Source organism: Molothrus aeneus, unplaced genomic scaffold (assembly GCF_037042795.1).
Source record: "Molothrus aeneus isolate 106 unplaced genomic scaffold, BPBGC_Maene_1.0 scaffold_63, whole genome shotgun sequence".
NCBI lineage: Eukaryota > Metazoa > Chordata > Aves > Passeriformes > Icteridae > Molothrus > Molothrus aeneus.
In genome coordinates this window covers 318,511-336,473 of record NW_027099215.1, presented here as the reverse complement: position 1 = coordinate 336,473, position 17,963 = coordinate 318,511, and the positions used below count along the sequence as shown (strand labels likewise).

Genomic DNA, 17,963 nt, shown 5'->3' with positions numbered 1-17,963 from the left:
TCAGTCATTTTAAGGTCTATTGTTTCTTTATACAGCTAAACAGACCTCCTTATCTAACACCTATTTAAGTAAGATCTAAATCATCATATTTATCTGAGGAATACCTGTAACAACTCAGTAATTAATATGCTTGTCTGTCTTCCCTTTTCCTTCCCAAGCAGTTCCTACTATGACATTTAGGAAATACATTTTGTAACTACAGCCATCAGCAACAAATTTCATTTACAATTTCTGGCCATAGCATAAACCACTCCCTCCAGGCATTTATGAATGGGAAGACATCCTGTGGAAACCTTCAGCAGTGACTAGAATCACAGTCCTCCACACCATGCACAAGCAATGTTATCAGAAGATATGGGAACAGGAGGGTGCTGAGAGCAGGCCCTGCACATCTTCTCCCTCCCAGGAGGGATGTGGTGAGTGCCCATCCCTAGAGATGCAGATTCTTCCTACCTTTCTATGGCAACCACACTGGAAGTGGAATTACTGAAATTAACTAAGTATGAAACAGCTGTATAGGATTGACCCCAAGTTTGTAGCTCAGCCTGGTGTCCTTTCTTTTGCCTCTTTTTACACAGAGCTCTCCCCTGTTGCATTTCTCACAACAGCAGAAATTGAGAGCGTGGCTTGTCTGGTTAGAATGGAATGGTCACATCCCTGTCCAACTGAACAGAAACAGGACAGCTCATGATAAAGAGTAATTAAAGAAAAACTTCCCCTTTTGCCTTTGCTATGCCTCTGGAGGAGCCCTAACGAGGTAAATGAACTTTCCAACTAATCTACTGCCACCCAGGTGAGGTACATAGAGACAAATTTCACTTGTAGGGCAGGCAACTGACTCTGCATCAGCAACAAAGCTGGAAAATCAGATTGGAGACTGAGAGACTTCTTAAAATCCTGCAAATTTGGGATTTGTTCTCTGAAAAACCTGGCTGCAGCACTGAGAATGTACTGCTTCTCCAGAACATCAACAAACCTAATCCTATCAGAGGACTGATATGATGGCCACAAGCAGTTTCTACCAACAGATGTCCTGAGGCCTCACCTGCCCAGGTGCTCTGGCCTTCATTTCCCACAGCCCCTTCTCTGCCACCGACCAGACCCTGTAGCACCATCACTGCAGCAGTCCCAGCAGCTTCACTGAGCTCTGGGGACAGTGACACTGAGCTCTGGGGACAGTGACACTGAGCTCTGGGGACAGAGACACTGAGCACTGGGCACAGTGACACTGAGCTCTGGGGACAGTGACACTGAGCACTGGGGACAGTGACACTGAGCACTGGGGACAGTGACACTGCACAATGGGGACAGTGACACTGAGCACTGGGCACTGGGGACAGCGACACTGAGCTCTGGGGACAGTGACACTGAGCACTGGGCACTGGGCACAGTGACACTGAGCACTGGGGACAGTGACACTGAGCTCTGGGGACAGTGACACTGAGCACTGGGGACAGCGACACTGAGCACTGGGCACTGGGGACAGTGACACTGAGCACTGGGCACTGGGCACAGTGACACTGAGCTCTGGGCACTGGGGACAGTGACACTGAGCACTGGGCACTGGGGACAGTGACACTGAGCACTGGGGACAGTGACACTGAGCAATGGGTACAGAGACACTGTACAATGGATACAGCTTCACTGAGCTCTGGGGACAGTGACACTGAGCACTGGGGACAGTGACACTGAGCACTGGGCACTGGGGACAGCGACACTGAGCACTGGGCACTGGGCACAGTGAGAAATGCTGCTGAGCTGGTGCTTTGTCCCAGCCCTTGGTTCCATGGGAGCTGCTGCTGCTGCCAGCAGTGGCTGCACCTGCTCCTGGCCAAAACCTGCTGACAGCCTGAGGTTTTGCTTTCCTCATGCTTCATGATGACAAAGCAGCTTCCTTGAGACCATGTTTCAAATCTTATTTTACTAAAATTCTGACCTTTTTCTACCAAATAATTCTTGCCTCTATCTCCTCTGCCTTATGTAATTTCTGATCACTTACTGGGCTTTTTGCTGGAAGCTCTGGCTTGGTTCTGATTAAATGAAAAAGTGATGAGACAGACTGAACTAGGTGAGCTATCAAACACCTAGAAAACATTCCAGCATAAAAGTATTTCCAAAACAAACATTTCTCTAAGAGAAGACTTGACAAACAGCCTGAACAATCAAATTCTTGAACACCACCCAGTTGATGGGACTCTTTTCTGGGCTAATTTACATAATTTGACATAATTACTGTTGTAAACACTTGAAGATGCTTTGCAAGCAAGAATGCCACCAAAGCCTGCATTTTATTGGGTCTCATTGCATTTGGCAGCTGTACAAAACTGTGGAGCATGGAAATGTGCTCAGAGAGATCCTGATTATACAAACACACACTACAAGCTTTGAATGCTCAATGCACGTTTCTGTACAGGACAAAGACACCAGAGGCAGTGATTCCCTCCAAGTGCTTGCCCATCAAACCACAGTTTTGTCCACAAAGTAGCAGTGGACACCTGGCTGCCTGACTCCAACTGCCTGCAACTGAAGATAGCCAGGGAATTTAAAATTTTAAAACCAAAGTAAAAGATAAAATAAAAAAAAAAAAAAATTTGATATATATGCACAACATATATATATGTAGGTGTGTATACACATATTTCTGATCTAAAAGATGTGACTTAATAATTAATTAAATAGTTCTGTAATAGATCTACAGAAGCAAGGAGTCCCCTAACTGAGGGTAACCCATCTTCTACTTTTGCCATATGGAATTCACTCATCATAACATAGTACAAAGGAGGATCAAAGTGTTACCTGAAGGATATTTTTTTTTAAAAGCTGTGCAGTTTTCTATCAACCAGACTGCTGTACATGTCCCATCACAGATTGTTGTGGGGCCTCTCAGACTGTAGTGCTTCCTCATTCAAACTAATTTACCATAAATGTCTGTCAGGAAAAATGTAGTTTTTTGTGCTGGTCAGGGAAATCTAGTTCAGCTGGTTTATCCTACTTTGGGTGCTCAGTCTGTTTCCTGTTCCCCTTCTCACACAGTTCCCCACTTGCCCTGCTGTATTTTTACATACCTACACCATCAGACATTCCCATGGAATGGCCCAAGAGCCCAGAGAAGTCAAAGCACAGCTCCAGCTAAAACAAAGTGCTACAAAAGGCTACAACCAGCATCTACATTTTAATTAATGGTTCACAAATTTCAAGGCAATATAAGCATCAGTATGATACTCACAGTAGTCCTGCTCACTGCACATATGGAAAAGAAAAACCAGAGCTTTAAAGATGTAATGAAAAGTCTTTTTAGAGAGAACTTCCAAGATGGCCACACAAATACATCTGTTCACCAGGCTAAATGGGTGCACTGCAAATGGAGTTCATCAGTGATCTTGGCAAGCCCTGATTACATTCATTAACTTTCTTCTAACTTACAGAAGGTACCCCATTGAGCAATAATGACATTTTAATTGCATTGGGCTTAGCAAAATCCTTTCTGAACAGAAAACTTTTAATTCTTTCATTTGTCTCTTAATTTATCATGAACAAACAACTAACTAGCTTTCACTTCTCTCAGGGAGATGTTCCTTTGCAGAAGGAAGAGGGAGGCCACAGAGTTGAGTTTACCAGTGCTGCACCTTCCTTGAGAGATTGTAGCTGGAACAGGGAATTGCAACAGTCCTGATACTGCTGAATCCCATTTTTAAAGATTTTAACAGCTAAATTATCAAGGCCTTCTGCTGCTGTCCCCTGCCCCCACAGTAAGATCTAACATAATCAGTATTATGAAATAGCAGTAGTATCCTGGCGTAGAAACCATTAATTGTCACCAAAACCTTGGGGTATACAGTGCAATCACTGGAGAGGTGAACCATGCTAAAATGTTACTGAAATACTCTTCAATTTTAATTATACTTTTTAGAATTGGTATAAAAAAATCAGAGATGGATACAGTGAGGCTCCCCTCATGAAAAGACTAGTGTTAAAATTTGTGACAAAATATAATTGAAACTTTGCCCTTGAGTGGCCAACTTAGGGATTTAAGATCTATTGCTTGAGAGTTACCTCCTACAGACCTAGACAACTTTCAAGTATAAATACAAAATAAGCTAATACTATGCTTTAATGATTAATGTCCAGATGCTTTCTGCACCAAGATTGATACTAACTGTATTACAAATGTCCTAAAGGATATGGATAATGGCTATTAAAGAAATTATTGAGTTGACAGAAAAGATATTTGCAAATCCACATGGATGTTACAGAAAAATTAAACGTAGGAAAAAAATTGCTTTTAATGGTGAGCCTCAGCCTGTGGGCTGGAGTACCCAACTAGATTTGTTGACTCAAAACTGCAGAGGAGCAACTATGATACCAGCAAACTCACACTAGACATGTAATGACTTAGTAATGTCATTTCATTTCATTGAGTCACCAGCATGCCAGCACCTGACATGGCAAAGTTCCACTGTGTTAAACTTACCTTAGGAAAAACTCATCTTTCTTTGAAAAACAGAATTTGACTGTCTTTGGCTTCCAACCATTGGAACCTGTTTTGTCCTCAGGGTATAGGTTAGCCTGAAGCCAAAACAGGTTCCAGTGGTTGGAAGTGTTCCACTGTGGAAGCACTGAGATGCCTTGAGTCACCCTGCTGTTTCCTCTTAGCTAAACCAGAGTGATCTCCCTAAGTGTTGGAGCACCTTTTCCAGCCCCAGAACTTCTGGGGCTTGTTTATTCTCCCTCATGTTTCTAAATCAGTTAGGAATGCAGACACCAGGCCCGGCCTTAGTGTCCTATCAGCATTCTCATCCCTGTGAAAGCACCTCTCAGCCTTTCCTCGAGCCTCTTTCTGCCTCTCTCACACTCATGTGTAAAAGCCTGAGCCTTTTTACAAAAGAAACTGCAGAACTAGCTCATTATGAGGCTGTTAGCACCAATGATCCACTACCACCATTTGTGACAGCTACTTCTAAAAGAAAACCATACAGATTTCTGTTCCTCTTTCCGAAATAGGTTATTTTGCATTTGACTCCACTGAAATAACCTTTTTTTCCCACTCCCCATAACAGTGCTGTGCCTTAGGAGTTATTCATGGTGAACTCAGAAAATATAATACAAGTTTTGTACCCTACTGAGGTAGCTGACATTGGGATCAAAACTAAACCTGCACAGAGCTTCCTGGCTCTGTGCAAAGCAAGCGAGGATAAATCTGGTTCTGTTCTGCTAATAAACAGATTACTCACACTTCAACACAGAAACAGAGCTTTAAAACTTTCTGAAATGGCTGCTGGGCAAAAATTACCTGAGTAAATTGCCAGTAAAGCTTCATTCTCTTGGCTTTGGCATAATTGCATTCAATGAGCCTGGGCCTGCTGTTGACATCCACCAGGCATCTGTTGTCATCGTCGCCGATGGTGGGGCTCAGAACACCCACGTGGAGCTGCTGACTGCTTGTGTAATGAACATTCTGCAACAGGAAGCACAAACAGGATTTGTGGCCTCTACACAGAAGCAGCACTTTCACCCAAAAGCTAATGGCAAAGAGAAATATGCTGAATAGGCTGACCCCATGGTGGCTTTGAAAGGATCTCCTTTCATGCAGGAAGCAACACAACATTTTAAAAGTTGGTCTAAATTAACAATTAATTGCTTAAATATTGGTTAAGTATTGAAGAGGAAATATGCAAATACAACTGATTATTGTCTCATCATGTGACTTTTTCCTTCTGTTTTTCCTTCTGTTTCTGAGGGTCTTCAAAGAGGAAGATAGACACCCTGGGATTGGCTTGAATATGGCCATCAGCTCTGATTAGACTGTTTCATCTGTGGATAACACCTCACTGGAGAGCTAAAAAAAGAGAACAGCAGCACAGGAGTTCAGAGCATCTCAGTCTTTTATAGGACAGATAGAAAGATAAATTAAGGTTTTCTGCAAACAAATGCTAAAATCCACACTTGAAGCAGATGCTATATAGAAAGAAAAAGTTGTTAGCAACTGGTGACAGATACAGGCATGAGAGAGAACAGAATGGCCACATTGCAAGGCATTTGTTCTCATTTTACATTTCCTAAGTCAATACACACAGATACAAGAGACAAAGAAGAGGGACAGACACTGGCTGCTCTGTATTTCTAGCAGAGAAGGGCCCTCAAAGGCCTCAGGGATTACACCTGGGACCAAAGACATGAGTTTATTATGTTATACAAATTCTTTCTACTCTGTTTGACTACAGAGATATGTGGAAGGTTTCTCTGGAAGAAAGGAAAGAAGGGGAAGGATGGAGGGGATATGTCCCCTTTCAGATTGGCAGGTTACGTGTAAGCCCAGGAAGGTAACACAGGATTATACCAGGATTGCCTGATTGCTAATCACAAATAGAATTTATTTTGCTACAATCAGACCTTTTTCTTGGAAGGACCATGAGAAAGATTAAAGGGAAACATCGTGCTCCAGGTTTTAAGTCTGTGGTAACTCAGTGGTGGCAGAGTCACAACAGACAAGAGTGGACAGAAGCACCAAATTAATGCCCCTGCCATTTACTGTAGCTATTCTATTCGTCTGTAACAAAAGGGAAACTGGAAATTCTGCTGGGTGTATTTGGGAATCTTTTTGGTGCCCAGATTTTCCTGGTATTTGTTCATTGTTGGTGTTGTGAACTGTTTTATGTGTGAGTGTTCTCCTTTGTGAACACTCTGGTAAAATAAGAGAGAAAGCAGAAAAGCAGAACAAGCCAGGTCTGATGAAAGATTTTGGAGCTTCATGTAATAAATAAAATTTAAAAAAAAATGGAATGCTGTAAGTAGTCAATTCAGGGATTGAATACAACCACAACAAATGGTGGTGTTCTGGGCAAGACTGTGTCCCCAGTTTACCCTCCTGTAGCACTGCCAGGGCAGATGTAACCTGCCAGAGCTGCACTAAAGTTAATTACGTTACCATTAATGGTTTAGACTAAGCCAAGGTTTTGCCCCCTTAATGAAGTTTCATTGTTTTCACCCCACAGAAACAGTAACAAGCTTGAGCTGGCTGAAGTGAGGTGAGTGGAAGTTTTAAGAGGTTGAACAGAGAAAAGCTCAATAGTTTAGTTATGCCCTACAGGAGGAGAGCAGGGTAATAAAGGAACTGGCAGAGCACATTTCCAGAATGGATGGTTATGACTGAAGTAAACTCTAAGAACTATAACAAGATCACTCTGCATCCACAAGTCAGGTTATTAACATTCCAGCAAACAAAACTGATGCCTTAGAAAACTGTTAAACATGAAGAATGCACTTTCTAGACAGGCCCAGAGCAACTATTTTAGACATGTATATGATCTATTTAGACATTTTTTTTGGAGAAACTGAGGTAGTGACCAAGCAAGGCTAAAAGATCAAGATGATCTTACAAAGGGATTGTTAGGACACCCTACAGATGAACTTTTTGTCACAGCTCGTTTACCTCTTACCTGAAATTACGACTAGAAAACATAAAGGGAAATTGTTGGTTATTTAAATTTTTAACTAACATGAAGGGATATTCCATTTCAGCATGTTGTCACTACAGAAAACATGATGTAAGAACATAAAGGGGGGTTGCATTTTTTTCTTATTTACACGTATCAGTGGCTGGAAACCGATGAGCAGGCTTGGCTGTAACTCTGAGAAGTGCATTCTGTGGCCTGAGGTCTGCACAGAGAAGGCAGTGTGCCTGCAAACCCTCGTGGCTGAGCTGTTTTTATCAGCTCACACACCTCAGCCTTTGGCAGCAAAGGCTGCAGGTAATCATTTCACCTTCTGGAGGGACAGAACCAACCCAGTTCACACTACAGCTCTGCCAGCTGCTTCTGGTGTCAATGCAGCCATGGCTCAGCCCGAGCCTCCTTCTGGGCAGGAGCAGAACCATGGCTCTGGCTGGAGGAACTGCTCAATTGCTTGTTGGCAACACTGTACAGAAGCAGAACAATCAAACACAGAGTTAATTAGCAGGCTGCTAATTGAGAGAGCCTACCTGCTAATATAACTGCGTTTTTCATTGTGGGCCAGGTGGAAACAGAGGTGAGAAATCCTGAATTCTCACCCAGTGTTGGAAAGGCACCTTTCAGCTTGGTAAGTGGCACAAGCTCAAACTAAAACAGAACGTGGGAGGGGGGCAGCCTGTCCAGCAAGGCTCTTCCAAGATGTTGCTTTGCTTATCCAGTAACGTGGACAATATTTAACTGTTCTATGTATCATTACAAACATTTTAGTCTCTTATACAATAAATCCATTTCTTATTTCACTTCAGAATTTAACACGTTGCACAACCCCGCAGCTTGACTGCTGTCCTTTTCTACTGGAGCAATCAAATTAAAACCACACAACTTCTAAAAATTCAATTTGAGCAGCATGTTAGCCAATAGGAAGGCATTGGTTTATGTTGCACTTAGCCAGAAAACTTTTCTTAAAACCTACCAACAGCCCCTGGTTCCTGTCCCCCACTCTGAGACTTGAACAGCGCCTGCACAGAGAGAACACAGTAATAACCCTGTTGGGATGAAGGGAGGAGATCCATTTGGTAAAAGAGAGTTCACTATCACTGATTACTGTTCCAGTCTGAAACCTAAAGCTACTAAACATGAAACCATGGTAAAGCATCCCTTTAAACAGTTTCATATATTCAGAATACTTTAATTGCTTTCATACAAGACCTTCCTGTTTCTATTTGCTTATTTACATTTTCCAAAATACTTTTTGAAGGCTTGTTTTGTTTTGGGGTTTTGTTTGGTTTTTTGGGGTTTGTTTTGTTTTGTTTGAGGTTTTTTTGTTTAAGGATGGTACACAAATTAGTTGTCTGGAGCAGGCCATAGGAGATGACCTGAGTTACATGAACTGAATTACCCTCTCAAAATGTACATGTCAGCCATGCACACTCTGCCTTTTTTTTTAACATATTTTAACTTGACCTTCAGGTAAAGTTTGGCCTTACAGATTAAAACCATGCTCATGCTTTAAGATCCTGCAGCTGTATAAACACACAGCTTGCACTTGTCATTTAAACAAGCTGTTACATACATCCTCCTTCCTTAGGAGGATGCTTTTAAGAAGCATCAACAAGCACACAAGCTGTTTTGCAGTGCACTTCAGCACAAAATGGACAATTGAGACACTCTCGTTTAAAACACTTGAAAAGATACAGGTGAAATGCATTTCACTGGCACATTTGTTCTACAATACTGCAAACATCGCCATCAACCAACACAACAGGACAGAAATTCTGCAGTAATTCAGGGCAGTGATTTGTTGAACAACCACTCCAGAACTGCCCTAGAAGTCCAAATGACTGAACACTAAATATGAGCTTCTGAATTGTTGCGTTAACTGTGAAATTTTTACTTGGAACTTGGAGTTTTCATTTGAGCTACAACAGCAAATGTCACAGCAGTGTTTGTTCAAGGGACTAAGCCTTAGACAAAAATTTATTTTGATCCACTGCAGTCAAGACACTTGCTGTATGCTGATTTAAAGCATTCATTCCAAGTTCCTTAGCAAAACAAGCACAGATTTTCACATCACCATCAAACACATACTCCCGGAGGAGCTACTGAATTTCCACAGGAAGAATCCTGCTTGAATATTGGTACCAAAGCACCAGGTAACAACTCTCTTTGTCTGTAACAAAATAAGCCTCCTTACATTTCATTAGTCTGTTCTAGCCCACAGCATTTTACCATCTTGTTTTCTCACTACAGCAGCATTGACGTACAACTGTGTCTCCTGGGCACCTGGCAGGGAGCACTTCTGTTCAGGAAATCACTTAGGTTTGACAAAAGGCACTCACCTTCTCAACAAGTGAAGGTGCAAGGACTCAGCATTGCTGTCAGTGAGAAACTCTGTGAAACCTTGGGTAGGATTTGTGACCCACAAAGTGTCAATGTGTGCCCTGAGCCTTTGGCACTGCCCCTCTCCTCCCAGCACTGTCCCAGCAGGTGGGTGAGTGCCCCGCACACAGGATGACTGGAGGCTGCCTCCCTTCCCTGCAGGTCCAGCTGCATTCAGGGACCTCAGGAAACGCTCCCTGCAGGCCTGGGGCTCGCAGCAGACTGAAGGGATGGGAAAGGAATTCTTCAAAACAAAACCCTGGGTTATCAACCTAAAGGTTTGCAGCAAGCAAACAAATAAATAACAGAGGTTTCCTCCCTGGGTGTGAAGAGAAGCACACTGGCTGCCTCAAAGCAGGACAGAGGTGTCTGCCACAAGGCTTCTGCTCCAGTCTCTCTTGTGTTCTCAAAGACCAGCCTCATAACTAAACTCTTCATAGATAATCTTCCCCCAGACTGTAAAACGTGGGGGTTTCTTGTAAACTGTTGCCAGTATTTTTAATATCTGCTGAGAAACTTGGCTTGCAAATACCCTTTTATCCAACCGAAGGAACAATCAGTCTGCAGCTTTCTTGAATTTATTTTACTAGAAGTGTCCTATCCAAAGCCATCACTTAACTTCCGTTTGCTCTACCCAATAATCTGTCTATTCACATTAGGACAAGCAAAGTGAGATTGGTATCACATAATTAAAACTAATTAAATGGTTCCCCAAATCCTCATATGAGGTGACAATGTGTGGTTTAGTCAAGGCATACTTGTTTTCGTTAAACAATTTATCTTTTTTTCTTAAGAAAAACATTTATTTGTCCTGAAAAAAGATAGCTAAAGGATATTGAAAGGATTCATGAGAACATGAATGAGTGGTAGTTGAGAACTGCACAGGATTCTCAGGAAATCATCATAATGACTAGGAACTATTAGAGAAAATTGGGTGTTTTAAATGTTCTTCAGACATGCATTTCAGATGAACTTTTGCTAAATGTTATTTTTTTCTATTTAATATTCTAAGCTTAACATTTTCTAAGAGTTTGCTGCACTATCAAGAAAGCTTACAATATTGCCAAGAGCTGTATTCAGTACTGCTACTCCGACCAACTCCAGAAGTAAGGAGAAGCAGCTTCACTCTTTATTTGTCATTGCACCAAGACACACCCTTGCTCATTTTTGGGGAATGCCAGGACTCCCCTCTCTCCTGATGCAATCTCATGTAGCAAATCAGCAGGGAAGAGGGAAAATTGAGAGTTCATGCTTGGAGTCACAGTCTCCTCTAAATCTCAGTAGTTAAATTCAGAACAAAGGGTCTTTTGATCCTTCTTTCCCACCCATCTCCTCCGAGACAAATTCTGCTTTCAGCTGTAATCTTGAACTATCACTTGCACAGCCCTCTCACTGCCAAAGAGCTCATCCTCTGCTCAGCTGCTGCTCCCTGAAAAGCCCTGCAGAGTGCACCCACAGGTGCCAGGGGGCAGGGAAGGAGCACAGCACAGAGCAGAGCTGAGCAAGGAGGCCCAAAATCAGCAAATAACAGTTAGGGATGTAGAAAGGTTTAGAGCTGAGACAATGTAAATGGAACTACACATGCATGTAGAGTACTTCCTTGCTGATATTAAAGATCTGTGACAAGGTTTGGTTGCCTCTGTTTCACACAGGGGGATGATGCTAAGCACCATCCACAGAACGTCCTCCTGTACTTCAGCTCTGGCCCAGCCTGGTCAGACAGAGCCAGACCAGAAGGCTGGGCCAGACCTCACTGTACAGATCAGCCACTCAGTCAGGGCCTGCCAAAGTGAAAGGTGCTGCTGCTCTTTCTGAAAATCACCAACTCAATCACCTTGGCAGGCTTCCTGAGGGCTGGAAGGATAATCTTGGTGCAACACTCACATTTCGTGTAGCTGCGTTGCAGTGGCACAGTGCAGAACACACCTAAGCCTGCCATGGCAGAAATTACACCCAAGGTAATCCAGCCAACATTTTTTTGCCCAGTGAAAATATTTCAAACACTTACCCAAGATAAAATCTGCACAACCCCCCATGATGCTGTAGAGTACAGGGAAGGGTAAATGAGCTCTGCTTACTTGGACACAAATGCACAGCTTTGGCCTTTTCAATGCTGTCATGCAGAACTTCTGTCCTTGAGAAGTTTGCCCTGAAAGGTCAAATTGTGATTCCCGTTGCAATTAACACTGAAATTCCACTGACTTTGAGTGTGATGGGAGTCTTGGATCCAAGTTTGTTATTAAACTTTGAAAAGCCACCAGACTTCATAAAGACTTCAGAGCTGAAGTGGGTTGCCAGTTGCAGTAAATTATTCATGGGAGCTGGTTTATCATGTTGCAAAAAATTACACTTAGATGTTCAACTTAACACAAGATGATTATCTGAAGGATAAATTGCCAACTCCCCACTGTAAGCTTAGAGCAATACATACCAATTTTCAGGCTGAAAGCCATTTGTAATCCTTGTGGCAACGTTCCCAGATGAAATCACGCTGGAGACTGGGACACGTCTCTGCATTTATAATGAGCAAACTTAATGCTCACCACCAGCAGTATTTATTTGCTACTTTGCCTTTGGCATAGTAACTGAGGGATAAGAAGCCTGATTCACCACTGCTTTATTCCATCTTTGAACCATATTTTTTTCCAAATGAATCCATGAAGTCATTTATTGTCAGGATTAATATATTAACATACTAGGTCCAAAGTCTCAAAGCAGATTCATACTTGACTGTAACTCCAGCCAAGGAGCAGTCTGATGGATTCCAGTAAATCCAGACTTAGCTCCCATTGCCTTTATTTGGCTGTTTGTATTGTTCCTAATTCCTATTCTGGCACTTCTTGCTCCATAAATACATCAGAAAGAAAGAGCTTTCCAACCCTGATTAGAAAATGCCCAACAGAATCCAAGGTCATTCTGAACAACACAAACATATACATCACTAAGATGAAAATCAAGTGTTTTCCCATTTATTATTCATGTAGGAAGTGGCAGAGGAGAGAGGCTGTGCTGTCCTGTAGCAACAGCATCTCTCTGTCCTGTGCTGCCCTAAAACACTGCTGAGGAAGGAAATACATGAGAACATGGGCTGAGAATTACAGAAAGTTATTCCCAAGCCACAGGTCAACCCTCAGAAGATTCATGCTGCTTTTGGAGGCAGGTTTTCAGCCTGATGGTTCAACTTTAGAACCATTATGATGATACTGTACCCATGCTGAGGATCAATTAACTTGGAATCTTGCCTTCGTGAAGAGCTGACAGACAGCTCTGGTACACCAAGTGTAGCCACACCTTAACTTGGATTTTAATGGTAATAAAGTGAGATTCACTATTTCACTTCAGTGTTTAGATTTGAATCTACTGAATTAAGGCACCAGCATACTGATTATTTGACCTACTTACTCTTCTTCATGTCCATGCACTAATTAGGACCTGAACTCCAAGCAACAATATTTGATAGTAGTAAAACCAAGGTGCTCAGAAACCTTCAATAATACACTGTGGTGCTAGAAATACATGCTTAAAATCACAAATATGTTAACATTTTGATAGAAAATAGACAGGTACTAAATGCCAGATCTTTTCTTTTGAATTTAAATTCATGAACTCATATTGCAGTGGAATACTTAATTCTGGTTTTGCCTACTTTGGTATTCTGCATTGGTTTTATTTTAAACAAGCAGACAAAAATCCTATTAACTTAAGCTCTGCTTTTTAAATTGAATAAAGCTGTCAATCATGGGTTTTATATATGCTCTCAGTATTTACTGCCATAGTTCTCCTAATTCTGGTAAGTACTGAATGTTTATTGGCACATCGTTATAGCTGTGGCCCTAAATCTGGGAGTATTTCTGTTTACCAAGGTTCGAGCAGCACCTCAGAGCAACAGAAAACAGGGGCTCCACACTGGGAGAGTCAGGAGAGCAACTTAGAACCACGGAGAGGACACAGGTGGTGGCACACCTGTGCTGGAGGGGGACAGGAGCTGAGCACGGGGCAGTGCAGGGGGATGGCTGGCACAGGGGAGGCAGCTACAGGGGCAGGAGCACACCGAGTGGCTGCTCAGAGCAACTCGTGAAGTCCTGAAACCCCTGTCAGCCCTCACTCGCTCCCACCAGGCATCCCACAGCACTGCAGAGCCACGTGTCACTCACACTTCCTTACAAATACCCACATCCATCTGCTAACAAGGTGTTTTAAGCAAATTCCATTCACATCTGGAAAACATCTTGCACTACATTATTTAGTAAATCCTCTCCAATTTCATTTAAATGTATTTGAATTTGCATATTTAATCCAAACAATTGCAACTCAGAAGTTGATCCCTTTCTCAAATATTTAATATATACTTCATTATAAAATGATATAACACTTCTTCATTAGAAGTTTCTTTTTATCTCTTTAATCACTGAGTGTTCTTTTTATGTTCTAGAACCTTAATCTAATAACAAAACCAAAAACCTACAAGTCACGGAGCAGTTGATTAGCATGCACTGCATTCATTAAATTTACACAGAGCGTGCAGCTCCTCCAAGAGCTGATGTGACCTTGTTTGATACCATCACCTCATTTGGACTGCAAACAAAAACCTCTTCATAATTAAGTGATTTCTCAAAAAGCTGAAGTAATTTCTAGCTTCTGTGAAGGTTGCAAACTACAAAATTAGAAGTACTCATTAAAGATGCCCCAAAGTTAAAAAAACAGTCAGTGTAAATTAATTACTACTGTGGATACAAACTAATTAGTTACCAGTATCTTTGAAATATATTTTTGGGAACAATTTATTGTAAAAACTACTTGCAAATCTTGTCATCCTTTGTCATTACCATTAATTGTTTACTGATAAAAGTAATGAGCCTGATGTTCTACAGACAAGTATGAATAAGCTATTTGCATTTAATACCATAATAATTTTGAATCTGCATTTTTATTTTGGTATCTGGACAGGTGACTGCAGAAAGGACAGAGTGTCAGACACAAAGATCACTGAAATCAAGGTTCATATTTCTAGTTGCTATCAGTGGCTTTTCTATCACACCCTGGAAGTTTTTGGATTGTTGTGCACATTTGTTGGGTATCTGCCTCTGCAGAGCTAGAAACTATACCCACTGGATGGAATATGTTAATATTTATTTAGGTAATATCTCCACTGAATTCAGATAACCTTTACTAAATATGTCTGATCATCACACAATCCGGTCATACTTTCATGACCGGTAAACTTATTTATTTGTATGGAAGAACAGCCTTTTTCATAACCAAGCTGATAGATTAATGTGAAACTCTAAGTAACCGACAAAAACACCCCCTCACAATCTAAAAGGCTTTTTTAAAGAAAAATAAAAGACTTGAACATAACTAGAGCTGCTCTTCAGTTTTAATATGTAAATTATCCCTTAAATCTAACTTTTGAAGTCATCATTAATTGCCTCACAGGCCTCATTTTACATTAATTGTGCCTTCATAGAACACTCTTATTGAAAACCTAATACATGTAAAGATTCTTCACAAATTAAATTGTCATTACTTTTCTTCCTCTTTTAGCTAATTGCTTCATTATGTACTTTTTAAATTGTTTTGTTCTGCAGGGATTAATTTTGCATGTATCTTCATGAGCTGTGAAACTGTTAGAGTGTACTGTTAAACTATGCATGGTGTGCTGCTGCTTTGAACTGCAGGAACCACTCTCCACCTGTGTTACTTGGAGGTAACACATGGCAAGGGTCACTTATGGCCCCATCCAGTTCTCTGCCAAGTGTGTCCATCTCATTGCCAGGCACAGATAATAACCCACACATCAATCACTGCGTTGCCAAGTTGATGTTATCAACAGGAAGTAAAAGAAATCACTTTTTGTCTTAAAAAGCACAAAAGGAGACTGAAAAACAGGATTGCCACTGGTTTAGTATTCATGGAGCAATGTACTGTGCTGGCCATCTTTTATGGCTTTACCTTTCTCTCCTTACCACAGCTACACTTAGCCTGATCAGTCTTGTTAATCTTGCACTGTGCCTAAAGCCTGATCATAGAATACAACATGCTGGGGTGGGAGGGACCCACAAGGATCATCAAAGTTCAATCACTGGCCCTGCACAGGACACCACAAGAGTCACACCACGTGTCTGAGAGCATTGCCCAAACACTTCCTCAACTCTGTCAGACTCGGTGTGGTGGCCACTTCCCTGGGGAGCCTGTTCCAGTGCCCAGCCACCTCTGTTGTCACGGTTATATTTTATGAAACATCCCTTCACCAGGATTTTCTCCTGAGAAGCTGAGAAGCCTCAGAAAAGAAATGCAAACAATAATTATCTGATTGCTTGGAATGTGGTCTGGAGGTTGCTTATCAACAAGTGCATCTTTGATTGGTGCCATGTGAATTGTTTTTAATTAATGACCAATCACAGCCAGCTGTGTCAAGACTCTAGTCAGTCATGGTTTTTTATTATTCATTCTTTGCTAGCCTTCTGATGTCTTTCTCTTTCTTTAGTATAGTTTTAATATATCATTCTCATATCACATAACATAACATCATAATATAATAAATCAACCTTCTAAAATATATAGAGTCAGATTAATGTCTCACCTCATCCTGGAAACCCTCACACCTGATGCCCTCAGGACAGGCCTGGCCCTCCTGGCTGTGCCTGATGCCTTCAGGACAGGCCTGGCCCTCCTGGCTGTGCCTCATGTCCTCAGGACAGGCCTGGCCCTCCTGGCTGTGCCTGATATCCCCAGGACAGGCCTGGCTCTCCTGGCTGTGCCTCAGGACAGGCCTGGCCCTCCTGGCTGTGCCTGATGCCCTCAGGACAGGCCTGGCCCTCCTGGCTGTGCCTGATGCCCTCAGGACAGGCCTGGCCCTCCTGGCTGTGCCTGATGCCCTCAGGACAGGCCTGGCCCTTCTGGCTGTGCCTCAGGACAGGCCTGGCCCTCCTGGCTGTGCCTGATATCCCCAGGACAGGCCTGGCCCTCCTGGCTGTGCCTGTGCCTCAGGACAGGCCTGGCCCTCCTGGCTGTGCCTGATATCCCCAGGACAGGCCTGGCCCTCCTGGCTGTGCCTGATGTCCCCAGGACAGGCCTGGCCCTCCTGGCTGTGCCTCAGGACAGGCCTGGCCCTCCTGCCTGTGCCTGATGTCCTCAGGACAGGCCTGGCTCTCCTGCCTGTGCCTCAGGACAGGCCTGGCCCTCCTGCCTGTGCCTGATGCCCTCAGGACAGGCCTGGCTCTCCTGGCTGTGCCTGATGTCCTCAGGACAGGCCTGGCCCTCCTGGCTGTGCCTCAGGACAGGCCTGGCCCTCCTGGCTGTGCCTCAGGACAGGCCTGGCCCTCCTGACTGTGCCTGATGCCCTCAGGACAGGCCTGGCTCTCCTGGCTGTGCCTCAGGACAGGCCTGGCTCTCCTGGCTGTGCCTCAGGACAGGCCTGGCCCTCCTGGCTGCAGGGCACTGCTGACCCACATTCAGTTTGCTGTTGGCAGGACCCCCAGGTCCCTTTCCACAGCACAGTAGCCCAAATTCTATCAGTACTATTAGAGACTGAGGCAAGAGCTCCTGAAGAATTCCCTGTTCAGCCAGGCTGGTCTTTTGTCTCACTGCCTTGCCTTACAATATAAGGTGCTGTCACACACATAAAGGTGTCTGGCCTTCACACCTGTGACCTGAACATGCTGCATCCATCCTGGTGAACCCATCTCAGTCATCTACTCACTTCTGTACTACCACAACAACCCCTTGCTCTCCCTCACTGGTCTTCCTCTAATCTTTGTTAGATTACTAAATCAGTCTTGCAATATTAAAATATCTCAATGAAATTAAATACTAGAGGAAAGCCACAAATATGGAATCTTCCCAGCTTAGGCCGTGAAGACTTGGAATATAAGAAGGTACAATGGCAATTACACTATGACTTGAAAGTGCAGGAGAGCATTAAACATGAGGCTAATAATGCACTAATTAACTTGCATCTCACCTGAGTCCATTGATGTGTAAGTGTATATTGAGTTAAACTGTTTTACTATTTCCCATACCACTCTAAATAACACTTTCCTCTCATAAAACATAAATATATCTATATTACTTCCCAGTTGGTAATGTGCAACTACACATGCACAGTTGGTGAAAAAACACTTGTGAGAAATCTCC

The 17,963-nt window shown here is 42.8% G+C and overlaps 1 protein-coding gene across 1 annotated transcript in view; it reads right to left on the bottom strand.

The window, feature by feature from the left end:
* The window catches only part of LOC136571103 (polypeptide N-acetylgalactosaminyltransferase 12-like), a 48,980-nt gene that overhangs the window by 11,841 nt on the left and 19,176 nt on the right, over positions 1 to 17,963 (bottom strand). Inside the window, exon 8 of the mRNA XM_066571466.1 lies at positions 5,291 to 5,455. Coding sequence (XP_066427563.1) covers positions 5,291 to 5,455 — 165 coding nt within the window. The remainder of the gene's footprint in view (positions 1 to 5,290; positions 5,456 to 17,963) is intronic.